Source organism: Galeopterus variegatus, unplaced genomic scaffold (assembly GCF_000696425.1).
Source record: "Galeopterus variegatus unplaced genomic scaffold, G_variegatus-3.0.2 Scaffold146, whole genome shotgun sequence".
Lineage (NCBI taxonomy): Eukaryota > Metazoa > Chordata > Mammalia > Dermoptera > Cynocephalidae > Galeopterus > Galeopterus variegatus.
In genome coordinates this window covers 422,910-439,794 of record NW_007726257.1, presented here as the reverse complement: position 1 = coordinate 439,794, position 16,885 = coordinate 422,910, and the positions used below count along the sequence as shown (strand labels likewise).

General features: G+C 42.8%; 1 protein-coding gene across 1 annotated transcript in view; it reads right to left on the bottom strand.

Moving 5' to 3' along the window:
* Window positions 1-3,137: 3,137 nt before the first annotated feature.
* The window catches only part of PHLPP1 (PH domain and leucine rich repeat protein phosphatase 1), a 214,656-nt gene continuing 200,908 nt past the window's right edge, over window positions 3,138-16,885 (bottom strand). The window contains exons 15-17 of the mRNA XM_008591231.1: window positions 10,707-10,901; window positions 7,878-8,106; window positions 3,138-5,315 (exon numbers count right to left, since the gene is read on the bottom strand). Of these exons, the coding sequence (XP_008589453.1) occupies window positions 4,134-5,315; window positions 7,878-8,106; window positions 10,707-10,901 (1,606 nt within the window). The 3' untranslated portion in view covers window positions 3,138-4,133. The remainder of the gene's footprint in view (window positions 5,316-7,877; window positions 8,107-10,706; window positions 10,902-16,885) is intronic.

Here is a 16,885-nt window from a genome sequence, read left to right as displayed (position 1 = left end):
TATGTGGGATCCGAACCCTCGGCGGGAGCGCCGCCGCGCTCCCAAGTGGCGCACTGTAACAGTGCGCCACCAGGCCGGCCCGGGATATGACACATTTAAATAAGCCTATCTTTAGCCTACTGAAGTGTTCTAGGAGGAAGAGTATTTGAGTAGTTCTTAAAAAGTGTTACAGATCATAAGGCAAATAAGACATTTATTTTGTGTGCGTGACTTATCCCTGGCTTACAGGGCCATTTCTATTAGGTGAAAACTGGTTTAAGAACCCCCAAATGTTAATCATGGAGCAGTTTTCTTAAAGGTGCAGAAGCAAATGACCTATAAATGAGTTCAAGAAAAGACAACATCTTGGAGGTGTAACACTTGGGAAAATCATCTTACTTGCCATTTCAACTTTGGTAGTTAAGATTGGTAATTAGGGGAAAGTACAAGTTTACGGGAATAAGACCTAAGAAATAGCAATGACCAGAAAGTACTTGAAATTTCAGTTTGAAGCCAGTTTTACTTTCATGTTCTTACAAAAAGAGAGGAATGACAATGGGAGTCATTCTAGTCACGAGCAGATGGAAGAAATTCTCCAAGTGTTCTGTTGTTTCCCCCTTTGAACAGGATAGAACATTGTGTTTCTGACTTAGAATAAAACAAATGGACTGAAGTCCAATAAATGCAGTGCTGCTTATGAGTACTTACATTCGGGCCAGGGGACAGTGTGACTTTCTACTTTTCCACACAGCCCAGAAAAGGGAAAGCAGATCCGGACCCATTTGCCAGTATCCTCCTGCCAAGTGCTCAACCTTTGTCTTCTAGGAGGGAGGGGGCAGTATTTGGGGTCTTCATTCTGATTTTGTGACGTTTGTGCAGAACTTAGTCTGTCTCCATGCTGGCTCTGAATCTCAAGACCTCACAAAGCCAGCACAGCCACCATCACGCCCACGCCAGGTATTCAAGGCCCCGTGCTGGTGACCTAAAGCCCAGCACAGTGGCCAGCTCTTTGCCGGTGCTTCCAAAACACTGTTGTATGAATGGACACGGCAAACAAGGTCACACAGGTTGGGTCTCAACCCAACACTGGCCCTGGTGCCCCTCATCAAAGCACGAGCAGTGGCCAAGGTCAGAAAACCTGAGGGCACACACATGGCAGCATGTGTCTGACCCAACACCAACCAACTTCTAGGGTCCTCAATCAGGAGCTTTCATCCTGCTAGCAAGGCTGTAAGCCTCACCAGAGCTTCTGAGCTTCTGCTCTAACCTCCCTTCAAACTCTCCCAATTCTCTAGGTTTCCCAGCAGAAAACAGGGAATATAGCAGGCAGGGATGCCCTTCTCCCTAATGCACACGCTGCAGACACCATGGCTTCAGGAATCTTCAAATTAAGGGCTTTAATACTGAAAAAGCATATTACACTAAAAAAGCAGCTTTCTATATAATTAAATGCTATCTTCCTGAACAGAAATGAAAAGACTCTCCTCAGAAAATAGGGGAGGTTCCTATGCCACACATGGAGACCTCTTAGTATGTCTCCACCTCTTTGGTCACCCAAGTGCTCAACTGAATTATCTTTTCATCTACTTCCCCAATTTACCCCAAATTCCCCAAAGGCAAAGTCTTATTATCCTTCATCTCCATAGTACCTTATATGAGGGTACTTCAAAAAGTTCACGGGAAAACAGAATTGAAAGAGAACTCAAACCTTTCCATGAACTGTTTGTGGTACCCGCATATGCAGTATGTGGACAATATGACAATGACATAATAAACACAGAAGACTGACTAGAGGACTTATGATACCATTTCCGAGTCTCATACCCCTTTCTCCCATATCACAGAAGTTAGGAAATGAGATGAGTCTCCACATGAGCCCTTGCTGGTCTCAGTGCTGCCCTGGCTCAAGTAGCAGCTGTGGGACCCATCCTGAAGTGATTGCTGCTTCAGCTGACCACCCGCGGCAGGTCTGACCCATCTGGGAGTGAGCTGCATGGAAGAAGTCAGCTGCCGGTCTGGGTCTGCTCCATGCCGGGGGGACAGGTGCCCAGAGGGGGACTGGAGAACTAAGGAAGTTAGAGAACCAGCCCAGAACTTCTGTAGGGAATAGGCACTGTTGTGAAAACTCCGAGCCTTCCAGGTCTTTTCTGATCCACGTGGAGCAGGGCAAAGACTGAGGAAGAAAAGCGGCTGGCAAGCGGAGCTGAGGCGGGGGTCCTGAGATCATTCTGCTTCCAGTCTAAGGCAGAGAGCTCTGTCTGCACTTGGCAAGTCCAGCTCCCTGGGTCACTGGGTCGGTCACTGGGTCCCTCACTGGGCTAAGCTGACTCTTCTTCCTTCATGGTTTCCAAACAGCACCATGGGCAAGTAGCTGGACACGGAAATGAAGTATGGACATTACCAAGTAAAGCCAGTCCACTGGCCACCTAGTGAGGGACAGAGAGCCCACCACCAAGTCTACAAGCTAAGAAATGCTAATTGCCCCATCACTGAATTAGCCAAGTACCACTCCAGAGCAGACCTGAAGAAGGAAGACAGGTCTACATAGGAAGCTGGTCCATCTGAGTTAGAGAAGACCAACAGTCTTCCACACGAGGCTCACAAGCACAGGCTGGGGTGAGGTGGGGGCAGGAGGTCTGTAGTCTGTACATGTGGTTGATGAGACAGCTAGGAATGTTGGATTTCCCAAGCGCACCTGCTGCACCTACCTTTCGGCTAATAGTAGAGAGTGAGCCAACCAGTTTTGTATTTTCATTGTTCAAATAAAAGGCATATATATTAACCTGTTCGTGTGATCTAAGCACCCCTGGGAGAAATGAAAATAAACTTGTCTTTGTGGGAGTAGAAGTTTTCCAGAGATCTCCTCTATGCAAACTCTATCCTATACATACCCTTTTAACATCTACCCTACACAATGATAAGAAACAGAAAGGCTGTAATAAGATCAGCTATTTATACTGCTGGCCATAGGTTAATTTCACTACGTCATTCAATGTAGGTTAACTTGTTGAGTGTTTTTCTTTTAAAAAAATCCAAGAAATAAAAATCATCAGAAATATCTGATGACCTCAACATTCCACCCACTCGTTCCAAACCCAAGCTGGAGTGACTGTCCACAAGACACATCTGGCTGCTGAGACAAAAGCAGATGGGTCCAGTACTTGTAAAGTTCATATTTATTATAACAAAAATGATGACATGTCCATGTGTGCATTCTGCTTTAATATAAGGGGGTATGTAAATGGTCTAATGGAACTCTACACAATCATGCTGATTGTGGCAGCAGTAAGGAACACAATTAAAAAGTGTCTACAAAAGTCCAGAGGCTGGGGAAAGGAGAGGAAGAAAACAGGTTCAGGGCCCCCTTGAGTGCAGGCTCTTGTCCAGTGGCCTCAGATCCACCCTATTTGAACAGAAATGCTCTAGCGGCTCAGCCTCCACATTTAATGAACTAAAGGTGAGCTGTGAGATGGGAGAGGGCAGGGAAGGCCCAGCAGAGGGGGAAGAAGAGAAAAACCAGTTATTTAGGCTGTGTCCTTATGCCAAAACTACAAAACATTTTAAGCATCACTATACAACACTGAGCTATTTACAATAGAAATTCTCAATCAACTGTTCTCTCAGAGAAAATTAGTGAATCCCAGTGACTTAAGTCACCTGACAGAGTAAAGCAACTCCTAGGAGTTAGTCTCCATATTCTACAAATGTCTATCATTTTCAAGACAAAAAAAAAGCCTTTCCCCCAAGAAATATAGAATTACAATATTATTAAGTCATTTAGCAATGGCAACCTGCCCTGCTTTCCAAACAAAACAAAAGCCATTTTAAAAAATATTACATTATCATTAATTGTTTCTCTGTAATATATTAAACCTTTTGTTCTTTGTCTTTACATATCTGATATGTTAGGGGAAGAAGTTAACAAGTTTAAACCATATTGGTAAAGCATCACTAAAGGAAAAGTGGTAATTATTAAAAAATAAAAAAAAATTAAAAAAATAGAGAGAACCTACAGATTAGCTGCAAAGACAGGTTGGGGATAGTGTCTGGGAAGAGGACATGGAGTAAAACCCCTGGTTTAATGTGAGTCTGGGAGACTCTTGTTACTCAGTCCTTCTTGGGTAGTTTATTCTTTAAATAGTGCTCAGATTGGGTCATAGTGGTGTATCATAATAGTCTGGCAGCTGGTCCACCTGATACTGCTGCAGCGGCTGTGGGGGCGGCAGCGATGATGGTGGTGGCTGCGGCGTCGGCGGCTGCTGCTGCTGCTGCTCCTGGTGATGCTTCATGATTTCTTTGACCTCCTCTTCCAGCTCCGGGGGTATGATAAACTGATCATCAGGATCCGGCTGAGCTGGGGCAGCAAAATAGCCTCCAGGCTTTCGGAGAGGTGCATCTGTCGCCACCTCTATCACGTTGTGGCTCCTTTCCTGGGGCGCAACAGAGCCATTTGCCCTCCGGCGCCCGATGGTCCCTACAGCAGAAAAGTCTGCCTTCCTGGACAGACCTGACTCATCCTCGTTGGCACTGATGACAATGCCCTCGTCGCTGGCCTCAGCTGGCACCTGAAGCAGGTGCTGCTGCTTCTCCTTTTCCTTGGCCCGGCTGCAGTGGATGTCTACTTCCACCTCCACCCGGCTGCCATTGCTGAAGACGCCCTCAATTGGTTCTTCATCATCACTGTCAAGGCCATTGTCAGAGAAGGCGCTGGAGAAAGTGGCGCTGGACAGCTGGCGCTGGAAAGAGCTGGACAGAGAGACCGGGTGGAGCATGCAGCGCTGCTCACTGGGGTAGGCGGGGCTGCTCTCATTCAGGGCTCCGGACGTGGGCTCATCAGAGGCTGTGGAGCCCACCTCACTGCTCATCTCGGAAGTGGACAGCTCGCTGCTGATCTCGGACGCCATGCCGCTGCTGGAGGATGGCACGCCCAGCCCGTCAGAGGGCCTATCCTTAATCACCATGTTGACCGAGGGAGGGAAGATGCCTGGGCTGGGTGGTGGCACACTCCCGCCACCACTGAGCTCGCAGCAGCAGAAGCTGTCCTCTGTGACACTGAGCTGCACCACCACGGCGCTGATGCTGTCATGGCAGCCATAGCTCTGGGCCAAGGTGCACAGCTTCTTGGCAGCAGCCAGGGCATCGGGCACGTTGCGCACGGCCTCCACAGCCTCCTCGATGGACAGGCTGTCCCACAAGCCCTTACTGCCTAGGATGAAGAATTCATCCTGGGGTGTCAGGAGCACAGACTCCACGTGGGGGCGAGGCACCACACTGGGGTGGAGGAAGGTGTAGCCCAAGATGCGTGTGGACTCGGTCACTCCATTCACCTTGCCATCCTGGAAGAAGGGTTTCCAAACAGTTAACACAAGAGCATCTGTGGCAACTGCTGCTTCCCTCTAGGTCCCCTGACTGTAGGACCACAGGGAAAGTGCTGTGTGGCCCCAAAGGGAAGGGGTGATCACCCTCTAGTGAGTGCACCTGTCATTACCCCAGGTAGCGGGCCCAGGCAGGTAAGGAGCAGAGGGACAAAAGTAAAATATTGAGGTTATCCCCTTTATTCGGACCATGTTCACACCAGGTAGCAAGAGCTGTTTTATCTCTAAAGCAAGCCTTCATCCAGCCTTACACAGCAAGCATGTTGGATTAGCTTCTGCTGTGAACCCACTGGATTCTAAGGAAGGAAGAGCCTTTCTGAAATAAGCAGTCCTGAGCAGAGACACACAAAGCAGGTACATTTCAAGATAATGCCCATCTTATGTAACTCTCTAGCGGTACCCCGACCACAAGTCGCAGTAGCGTCTGAAGGTCCAGAAGAGGGGCCAGGCATTGAAAGTACTTAACTGGTAGAGAAAATCTTGGTGTGACTAGCTGGGTAAGAATGTTCACGTGTGGAGAGGCAGCTGCTAAAGGAAAGGTGCCAATTCTTAAAATTTCCTTGAACTTCATTTCCTGGTGGTAAATGAAGTGTGCTGGCTTTAGTTCAGCTGGACTCAAGCCATTTAAACCAGTAGCCAAAGTTCCAGACCATTTGCCAACAAAAAAGACCTTTTTAAAAAAAAAACTCCATGTACCTGCTTGGTTCTTTATTCTTCAAGTTTGAGATTCTCAGGTCCATAAAGTGCCTCTATGTGCCCCTAGTTCAGAGAAGCCTCCACTATGACAAATACAACTTTCAGTGTGTATCTAGGATGAGCAAGTGCTTCTTCAAGGGAATAATATCCACTGTCTTTCCGTCACTATCACCTTCCTTTATTTGAGATTTTTCAGGGTATTGACTTGTTCCAGAGTTGCCTTCCCCCACTTCCCACACGGCCCTGCTATGCCACACTTACAAGCAGGCAGCATTCTCAGTAGTAAAGTTATAAAACAGGGCTTTCAAGCACAATTTTAAACTCCCTTGATTCTATTCATGTAATTTGTCCCCAAAGAATGGAATTTGGCAAAAACTACCCTTGCTGTCCTGCCTACCCCTTTAGGCTTATCCCCATCAGAACCAATGGTTCTGCCTATTTGTGTGTTTCAAGGGCATGCCTCAAAGTAGAGAAGAAAATAGAACAAAACCCCCCTCATTGTTAAGTACTCAGCAATGCAGACAAAAGTGAAGAGCAAGAGAGGCACAGAAAATGGGGGGAAAGCCTGATGTACAAACTCTGACTCATTTATGTAGCAGAAATCGTTAACCTTTGACTCATGCTTGGCACATTGCTAAGCACTTCATTCAATACGTTCTGTACAATGTTAGACTGTCTTTGCTCCCTAACATAGTGCCTACTGTCCATCTTAATACTCTCTTCTCCAAGAATAGGAGGGAACTAAAATTCTCACACAGACTCCTTTCTATGGAATCCCACAGTATATCTTGAATCTTTCTTTATCTTTCCTACGGCCCTTATCAAAGCCTACCTGGTATCAGTTATTTTTCTCTACTGCACTAAAAACTTTCACCAGTGTCTGCCTTAAACTGCACATGGTTCTATGGGTTTTATCAACCATACAAGACTGGGAACTTCTCATGGGCAGATGTGCATCTGTGGGGATCACTGCTGTTCCCCCACATCATTTTCCAGGTACGTGGCATGTGATCAACATTGTATGATGAATCAGTGAATGGGTTGTGACTCTTGGGGCCCATTTTGGGAGTTTTATTGAATCTTGTCACAATACAGACTTACTCGAGGGTTTCTCAACAGCTCAACAGTGGCACCACTGACATTTCAGGCCAGATAATCTGTTGTAGGGCTGTCCTCTGCATTGTAGGATGTTCAGAAGCATCCCTGGCCTCTACCAATACAGGCCCATAGCACTCTCTGCCCTGGTTGTGATGACCAAAAATATTTCCAGATGTTGCCAAATGTCCCAAGGAGGGCAAAATAGCCCCGGGGTCAGAACTACTCACTGCATTACTCAAATGGAGCATGTAGCAGGAGCTAAAAAACAACTAGTTACATTTACACAGATGTTCATAGTTTACTAGCCTTGTAAGATAGGACAGATACATTATTATTTCCATTTTACAGATGAGAAAACTAAGGCTTAGAGAGGTTTAAAGGTCATAGCCAACAACTGGCAGAGCTAAGATACAAAAACCAGCAGTGTGATTTCAGGTGCAGAATCCTCAACCACCAAACCAGAGCCTTCACAGACTGGCTGTGAGCATCAAATGGGATAATGCCCAGTTCCTAACACAGAAGGCAATGGATCAATGTTTTATTATTCTATACATTATAATGTCTTTAGACACACCATACAAGGAATTTGCATTGTGACACTGGATTTGGAATTCTAATTTGAAACCGACTCCAGAAGTGTTCTTTGAAGGCAAATGCTCCCTAGCTGGTTTCAGCCATGACTGGGTCCTCTCCTCCCCACCATCCCAAGGAAAATCCCTCTCTCCTCACCTCAGTGATAATGGCCTTGTGCTGTTTAATTCTCTTCAGCTCTTCTTCACAGCTCATGACATAAGATCTGGATAGAGGCAGTGGCTTCCCGTTTCGACAGAGAACTGTTTGGCACTTGCCCACGTTAGCAGATGTCAAGGTGAAGGATCCTCCTGGGTCCACAGGGTCATGCCTGATATGACAAAGGACAGCAGCACCTCCAAGTTTCTGCCCAGCAGTTCCAAGTTTCCTGAAATCCAAAGAGGAAGGATAAAAACTCAAACACCACCCATCGTGCGTCAGTTTCATTAATTCAACAGGAAGACTGTGAGGCTGGATATGGCCAGGAGGGAGACAGAACCTGGTGATCCAACTCAGACTCTCATCAAAGCATGCACTGCTTAATGTCTCAGGGAAAAAGGAGCCCCTGGAATGTGACATCACACACATCCATGATGAGAGGTGACTGCTCACAGCTGGGGGAAAATGTTACTTTATCCTTAAAAGCCACAGGAGTTGGTCTGGATTGAAGGAGCCCTTGGACTGCTGTGTCCAGCCTGCTACCTGCCATGTCACCACATTGCCCTATCAGCACACTCCAGAGATGGCAAGAAAATTAGCACATCTTTCTCCATTCACCTCTCTAAATCCCCTCTGCTCCCAGGAGAGGAAAATTGAATGGGCCACTTAAATAAGAAGAGGCATAAACATACTACACCCCCTGACAGATATATATAGGAATTGCCTGGTCACCCTCTCCCCTTTTATAAGGATGTTTGCTGGTATGAGCTTTTAAGAAATGGATTCTTCGTGTTCTTGCCCTATACAGCAGACTTTCTATTGTAGAAAATTCATAGGATGGATATTCTAGCAATCAAACATCAAGTGCTTGTGATTTATCCTTTTATTCATGACTCTTAACCCACAGACTTATTGAATTCATGAAGTACCTGAAAATTCTGAAAATCAAAAGGAGCAAAGAACTCATCACAAGCTCCACAATGACAATACTTCCCAGGCCCCTACTGTTCTGAGTGGAACAGGGGCAAGAAGGTTAAGCAAAATAGCCTCCCCAGTTTTGGAAGGGCAGACCCTCAGGTACTGTCAGCTCCTACTGTGTCTAAGTTAAGCAATTGGTGACAGTAGCAACAGAAATCCGAACTGCTGACTCACATGCGTTGAGATCATGCGCAAAAGACATACAGTTCCCCTAAGAACCAAAAAGCTCATCACACATCCCATTTCCTATTAACAAATAGGGAAAATAAGAGCCAAACAAGAGACTCTGGAGATGACAGGCCTACAATTTGGGACTCTAAACTCCAACTTCCCGATACCCATCACCAGATTTGGCTTTATGCCCTTCCCAGACTTTCTCCCTTTCAAAGGCACAATGACTTCTGAAAAGTACAGTTAGTAATCAGAGTTTGGAATTCTCAGTTTTTAATTCTTATCCAGTGCTTGTCGATCTACAAAAAGTACACCTCTTGGGGGGTTGTGAGTGGTATGCATGTGTGGTGTGGTGTGTGTGATAGTGTTTGCTTTTCTTCTAGGACAAGATGGTGGTAAAATCATAGAAGTTGATGTGCCTGAGAGTTAGAACATTCTCTAGAGTCTTACTGCCCCAGGTCAAATCCTGGCTGCACCAACTGCTAGCTCTTAAGGCACTTTGCTTCACCTCTCTGTACCTCAGTTTGTCTTCAATAAAATAAGAATAGTAACATTACTTATCTTAATGGGAAAAATTTATGACATGTAAGGGATTTAGAATGACTGTGTATATTGAGGGCTCACTAAATATTAGCTACTGTCTTTGTTCCATTGCTAATTATACATGACCACCGAGAATCTGATCTCGATGAGACTGAGGTGAGTCTAGCAGCAAAGAACAACACTAGGCCTGCCTCTACCCAGCTTTTCAAGAGGAACCATTCATGACTTAGGCACAGCTCTAAAGGCTGCTCTGAACAGCATTTCTCGGCAGACACTTATCTGACCCCTGTTACAAAGCTACTTTCTCTGGCAATTACCAAGGAAAAGAAAAGGCTGAGAGAGAGGACCATCACTGTTCTAATGACTTTTGGAGCATCGGTACACTCGTCACTTCTGGGTCCCACATAAGTGAAGATCTGCGGTACAGTATTTACAGACAGACAATTCCTAAACCTGCAAAGCCATTAAGGTGACAAAAGAATAAGCAATTCTCCGAATGAAGGAAATTAACTCAGCCGTAAGAGTTACAAACAACATTCTACCATTCCTAAAGTGACCTAAAGCTTTGTCACAGGTGGAAGCTCCAAGCAATGGCCTAGGATTCTGCTAGTAACACTGTCTTAAACATTTAACATGGGAAAAACAGCATATAGAGAATGATTTAACTCCTGGCCTAAAATTTGACCATCTCAATTTCACAAAGGTTTGTGGTATCTCAAACCAGTGATAGTACTTCATAAGGGTCAAGAAATGAGAATAAAAACAGTCCATTTCAAAGAGAAGCCCACACACCAGAGGTCTAAAGAGCCTCTGGAGCTCAATGAGTTGGGGGGTGGGGGGTGTTGTAAACAATCTGGTTAAAATCTGGAATCAATCCAGGCCTGAGAGGTCCAGTTCTCAGGGAAACTAAATTCCTGTCACTGACTCAGCCTTCTATAAAGCTGTCGGAACATCAGCATGTCTCAAACTGAAGCACAGGAGATCCCTGATGCTTGGGCAATACCAATTTGCCTGAATGCATCTTGAGTACCCATAGTCAAACAGCGCTTTGAGATTGCTGGGCACCTATTTTCCTAACCAGAGGGCAAACACTCAAAGAAGAGGAAGAAAACACACAGCAGGGACTCTAAGTTTTACCTTTGCATGACAATGAACGTATTGACCATGTATTCTTCTTCACTTTTTGTTTTCTGCAGCTCTTCAGCCAAAATGTCACTCATGGTACACTGGAGAAGGTAGGGTACCTCGACATTCCGGTCTCCATCAAATACGCCATACAGGGCCTCCCTGTTGTCACAGAAGTTATTCACCGACAGGGCTGCAACACACAACCTGCAAAGCAAGAATGCTTTTGTGCTGAGTCTACTCATCTTTCCTTCTCCACATCCAACCCAACTCTACTTTTTTCCTCCAGATATGCCTATCCCAGTTTTGTCTGTTTCTTCATAACTCCAGACAGATTAAGAATAATCTTACCACAGCTAATTTGCATCAACAAATCTCTATAAGCAGAGAAGAATGATAAACACATGCTTCATTCTCTTTTCTGATGATTTTGTTTTTAACGGCAGTGAAAAAAAGGGGGAATAAGAGTCATGGGAAATAATACAAGATTATGAATCTGTGTCAATAAACAGTTACTAAGGAGAACTTCCACATCTAGCCCAAACAGAGTGACAACTGAAACACTGGAAAAAAAATATAAAACATATGAAAAGATGTAAAAATATAAGTAAGGTCTCAAACAACTTTTTATTTTTTTTTATTTTTTTATTTTTATTTTTATTGTCTTTTTCCGTGTCCGGCAACGGATCGCAACCCTCAGTGTCGCCCCCGTACCGGACCGGGACCGGCAACGGGATCGCAACCCTCGGTGTTGCCCCCACGCCTCGCTCAGCCAGTGAGCGGGAACCGGTCTGTATGTGGGATCCGAACCCTCGGCGGGAGCGCCTCCACGCTTCCCAAGCGGCGCACTAGCGCAGTGCGCCACCGGGCCGGCCCCTCCAACAACTTTTTAAAAAGGCAGGGAAAAAAAAAAAAACCCACCAGCATTGGGACATTGTACATAGAAGTACAGATCTGTGGTCCTTGAAGGAGCCTGATGCTTGCCCAGCTCAGTCCTGGGGAAAATCTCCCCAGTAGCACTGGGAAAAGGAACCCCAGTGGAGGAAATGGACTGAGAGCTTAGGGAGGACAGGGTGGTTAGAGTTCCCAGGCAGAGCACTGGAGGAGGAAGCTGCTCAAGCAAGCACGGGAAGTTGCAGAGAATCTCCCCACTCCAAGCTCAAGAGAATCAAACAGTTTCCAAGTAACCTAACTATGTTCCAGAGAGAGAAAAAAAGACCAGAGAGTGGGGCTGGGAGGTGGGTAGGAACTGAGTGCATTAGTGAGTGGTGGGATAACTTTGAGCAGCCTAATATTGGAGGGAACTGAAGTCTTCAAAAGAGGAGAGACAGAAAAAACATTTGAAGAATTAATGGTTGAAGGCATTTCAAATTTGCTGAAAACTATAACCATACAGATACAAGAAGCTCAAACAAACCACAAGCAAGAGAAACATGAAGAAAAGTTAACTCAGGCACATCAAAATCAATTGCTAAAAACCAGGAACAAAGGTGGGAGAGTGGGGTGGGAGAACAAAGACATGAATGACAGCAGATTCTCATGGGAAACACTGCAGAAGACAGTAGCAGCAACATCCTCAAGGCACTGACAGAAAAACAACTAGACAACAACCTAGATTTCTAAACCCGTAAAAACGGCTTTGAAAAGCTAAGGTGAAATACAGACATTTTTATTTTTTAGATGCACAAATAAAAGAAGACTGGTACTACAAGAAATGTAAAAGCAAATGCTTGAGGCAGAAGAAAATGATATCAGATGGAAATCTGGATGTGTACAAAAGAATGATAAGTGAATATAAAATAGGTAAGTGAACATAAAAATTGTTTTCTTATTTTTAAAATCACTTTAGAATGGTAGTTCTCAGTATGGGTGATTGTGCCCCCAGGAGACATTTTTATTGTCACAGTGGGGTGGGGGACAGTGCTACTGGCATCTTGTGGGTAGAGGCCAGGGATACTAATTAAACATCCTGCAATGCACAGGGCAGCCCCCTCCCCTACTCCCCAACATAAAGAATTACCCTACTTAAAATGTCCATAGTACTAAAGACGAGAAGCGCTGCTTTAGAAAATAACTTACTAAAGTAAAAATAATAACAATGTACTCTGAAGTTTATAACAAACGTAGAAGTAAAACATATGGCAACAATAACAGCACAAAGATCCTGACAGAAGAAGTAGAAATACATATTCTTAAAGTTCTTGTATGAGAATTGATGTAATATTCCTTGAAGGTAAACCAGGTAATAAGTTAAAGACTATACTATAAACCCTAAACAAACTGCACACACACACACAATGTAGACGATAAGAATGAATAAAGATGATAAAATGGAATCATAAAAAATACTCAATCCAAAAAAAATGAAACAGAGAAAAAAGAAAATAAGAACAGATGAGACAAACAGAAAACAATAGTAAGTTGGAAGGTTTCAACCTAACCATATCAATAATTTCATTAAATGTAAATGGTCTAAACACTACCCACAGACAAAAAAGTTGGATTGGAGTAAAAAGACCTAAGTATAACTATAAGAAACCCATTTTAAATGTAAAAAGACAAATAGGATAAAAACCAGTATACCATGCTAACACTAATCAAAAGAAAAGTGGGGTGGCTACAATAATACCAAAATATATTTCAGAACAAAGAGTATCACAGGAATAAAGAAAGTCATTCATAATGTTAAAGGGGTCAGTTCACCAAGAGGCCATAACATTCTAAATGTTTACATACTTAATAATAGAGCTTCAAAATACAGGAAGCAAAAACTGATAGAACTACAAGAAGAAATAGACAAATCCATAATTATAGTCTCTCAATCACTGACAGAACAAGTAGAGAAAATCAGTATGGATATTTAAGACGAGCAACGATATCAATCAACTTGATCTAGCTGACACCCTACCCAACAACAGCAATTTTTTCCAAATGCACAAAGAACTTTTACCAAGATAAATCATGTTCTGGGTCAAAGAACAAGTTTTAACAGGTTTAAAGGAATCAAGTCATACAGAGTATGTTCTCTAACCATATTGGAGAGAAGAAAATTTAAAACTTGCTTAGAAGAAAATTTAAAACTCTAAATGCTTATATTACAAAATTAGATGTCTCAAATCAATGACCTAAGCTTCCACTTTAGGAAACTAGAAGAAGAAGAGCATAAAAATAAGAAAAATGAATGAAACAGAAAACAAAATAATGATAAAGAAAAATCAATTAAATTGAAAGCTGGTTGAGAATATCAAAATCGATAAACCTCAAACCAAATTGATCAAGAAAAAAAAGACACCAATATCAGAATTGAGAGAAGGGAGGGACATTACTATAGATCCTCCAGATATTTTTTTAAAAAGGAATATTTTTTTAAAATAATGGAATATCACAAACAAGTTTATGTCAATAAATATGAAAACTAGATGAAATGGAAAAATTCCTTAAAAGACACAAATTACCAAAGTTTGCCTGAGAAGAAAAAAAAAATCCCATTTTAAAGAAATCGTATGTTTAGTTAAAAACCAAAGAAAATTCCAAGCTCAGATGGCTTTACTGGTGAGTTTTCCAAACATTTAAGGAAGACATAATACCAATTCTATACAAACTCTTCCAGAAAACTCAAGAAGGAATACTTCCTCACTCATTCCATGAGGCCAGCATTATCCTGATAAAACCAGACAAAACATCACAAGAAAACTACAGACTAACATCCATCATCAAACACAGACATCCTCAAAAGATTACCAGAAAACTGAATCCAGCAGCGTATAAAAAGAATTATACATCATAGCCAAGTTGAATTTATACTGGGAACACAAAGCTGATTCAACATTTTAAATCAGTCAATGTAATTTACCATATCAACAGTCTAAAGAAGAGAAACCAAAGGATCATGTCAATTGATGCAGAAAAAAGCCTACAACAAAATTTGATATCTATTTATTATAAAAACACTTAGCAAATTAGGTATAGAAGACAATTTCCTTAACTTGATAAAGGGTGTCTATAAAGATACCTTCAGCTAATATCATACTTAATCATGAAAGAATTAATTCTCACCAAAGAAGACATATGGATGGTAAATAAGCTCATGAAAAGATGCTCAGCATTATTAGCCATTTGAGAAATGCAAATTAAAACCACAATGAGATATTACTATTACAATGGCCAAAACAACAACAACCTGATGACAACAAGTGGCTGGTAAGGATATGGAGCAACTGGAACCCTCATACAAGGATGCTTCAAAAAGTTTGTGGAAAAATACAAATCTTTCCATGAACTTTCTTTTTTTTTTTTTGTCTTTTGTCTTTTGTCTTTTGTCTTTTGTCTTTTGTCTTTTGTCTTTTGTCTTTTGTCTTTTGTCTTTTGTCTTTTGTCTTTTGTCTTTTGTCTTTTGTCTTTTGTCTTTTGTCTTTTGTCTTTTGTCTTTTGTCTTTTGTCTTTTGTCTTTTGTCTTTTGTCTTTTGTCTTTTGTCTTTTGTCTTTTGTCTTTTGTCTTTTGTCTTTTGTCTTTTGTCTTTTGTCTTTTGTCTTTTGTCTTTTGTCTTTTGTCTTTTGTCTTTTGTCTTTTGTCTTTTGTCTTTTGTCTTTTGTCTTTTGTCTTTTGTCTTTTGTCTTTTGTCTTTTGTCTTTTTCTGTGTCCGGCAACGGATCGCAACCCTCAGTGTTGCCCCCGTACCGGACCGGGGACCGGCAACGGGATTGCAACCCTCGGTGTTGCCCCCGCGCCTCGCTCAGCCAGTGAGCGGGAACCGGTCTGTATGTGGGATCCGAACCCTCGGGCGGGAGCGCCGCCACGCTTCCCAAGCGGCGCACTTATCCAGTGCGCCACCGGGCCGGCCCTCCATGAACTTTCTGAAAAACCCTCAGTACCCTGCTTCTGGGAGTGCAAAACAGTATGGACACTTTGAAAAACAGTTTGGCAGTTTCTCATAAAAGTAAATACACACCTACCATATGACCCAGCAATCCCACCCCTAGGCATTCACCCAAGAGAAATGAAACATACATTCACACAAAAACCTGTATGCAACTGTTTATAGCATTTTTATTCACAATTTCTTTTTTTTTTTTTTTTTTTTTTTTTTTTCCGTGTCCGGCAACGGATCGCAACCCTCAGTGTCGCCCCCGTACTGGACCGGGACCGGCAACGGGATTGCAACCCTCGGTGTTGCCCCCGCGCCTCGCTCAGCCAGTGAGCGGGAACCGGTCTGTATGTGGGATCCGAACCCTCGGCGGGAGCGCCGCCGTGCTTCCCAAGCGGCGCACTAGTGCAGTGCGCCACCGGGCCGGCCCCTTTATTCACAATTTCTAAGAACCTGAACAATCTAAATATTCTTCAAATGGTGAACAGACAAAAGAAAATATATCTATCCATGCAATGGAATCCTACTCAGCAATAAAAAGGAACAAACTACTCACATATTCAATAACACAAATGAATCTCAAATGCATTATGCTAAGTGAAAGTCAGAGTGAGAAGGCTATACACCGTATAACTCCATTTGTATGACATTCTAGAAAAGGCAAAACTAATGCGATGAAAAACAAATCAGGAGTTGCCATGGACTGCAGGTGGGGAGAACTGACAAAAAGAGGGCATGTGTGAATTCCAGGGGTGATGGAACTGCTCTATAACTTGATGTGGTGGTGGTCACGTGAGAGTCTTTTCATCAAAACTTGCAGAACTGTAAATTTTACTGAATATACATTATACCTTCTCACTGTATATAAATTAATACAAAGAAAAAAAGTATTAAGTACCTGTTATGTATCACGACTAGATACCAAAGACATAATATAATCCCTATCCTTAAGGATTTCAGGGATAAATAATAATTATAACCATTATCATTAACAATAATAGTAGCTAATACTTAAATAGGGTTTACTATATGGCACACATTATTCTAAGTATGTCACAAATATTTACTTATATTATGTGATCCTTATGACAACACTATGGGAGTAGGCAGTTACTTTTTTGTCATTTTGCAGGTTAAGAAATTAAGCTTAAAGAGATAAAATAACTGCTCATGGTCACACTGCAAGTAAGTACAAAGTCCTGATTCAAAGCCAGGAAGTTTGGCTCTTACTTCAGTACTTTGAAATTCTTGCCTCCATTTATTTAAAAAAAAAAAAGTCATCCCAAATTATGTGGCAATTAGTGGCAAAGTTAAATTTTATAATCA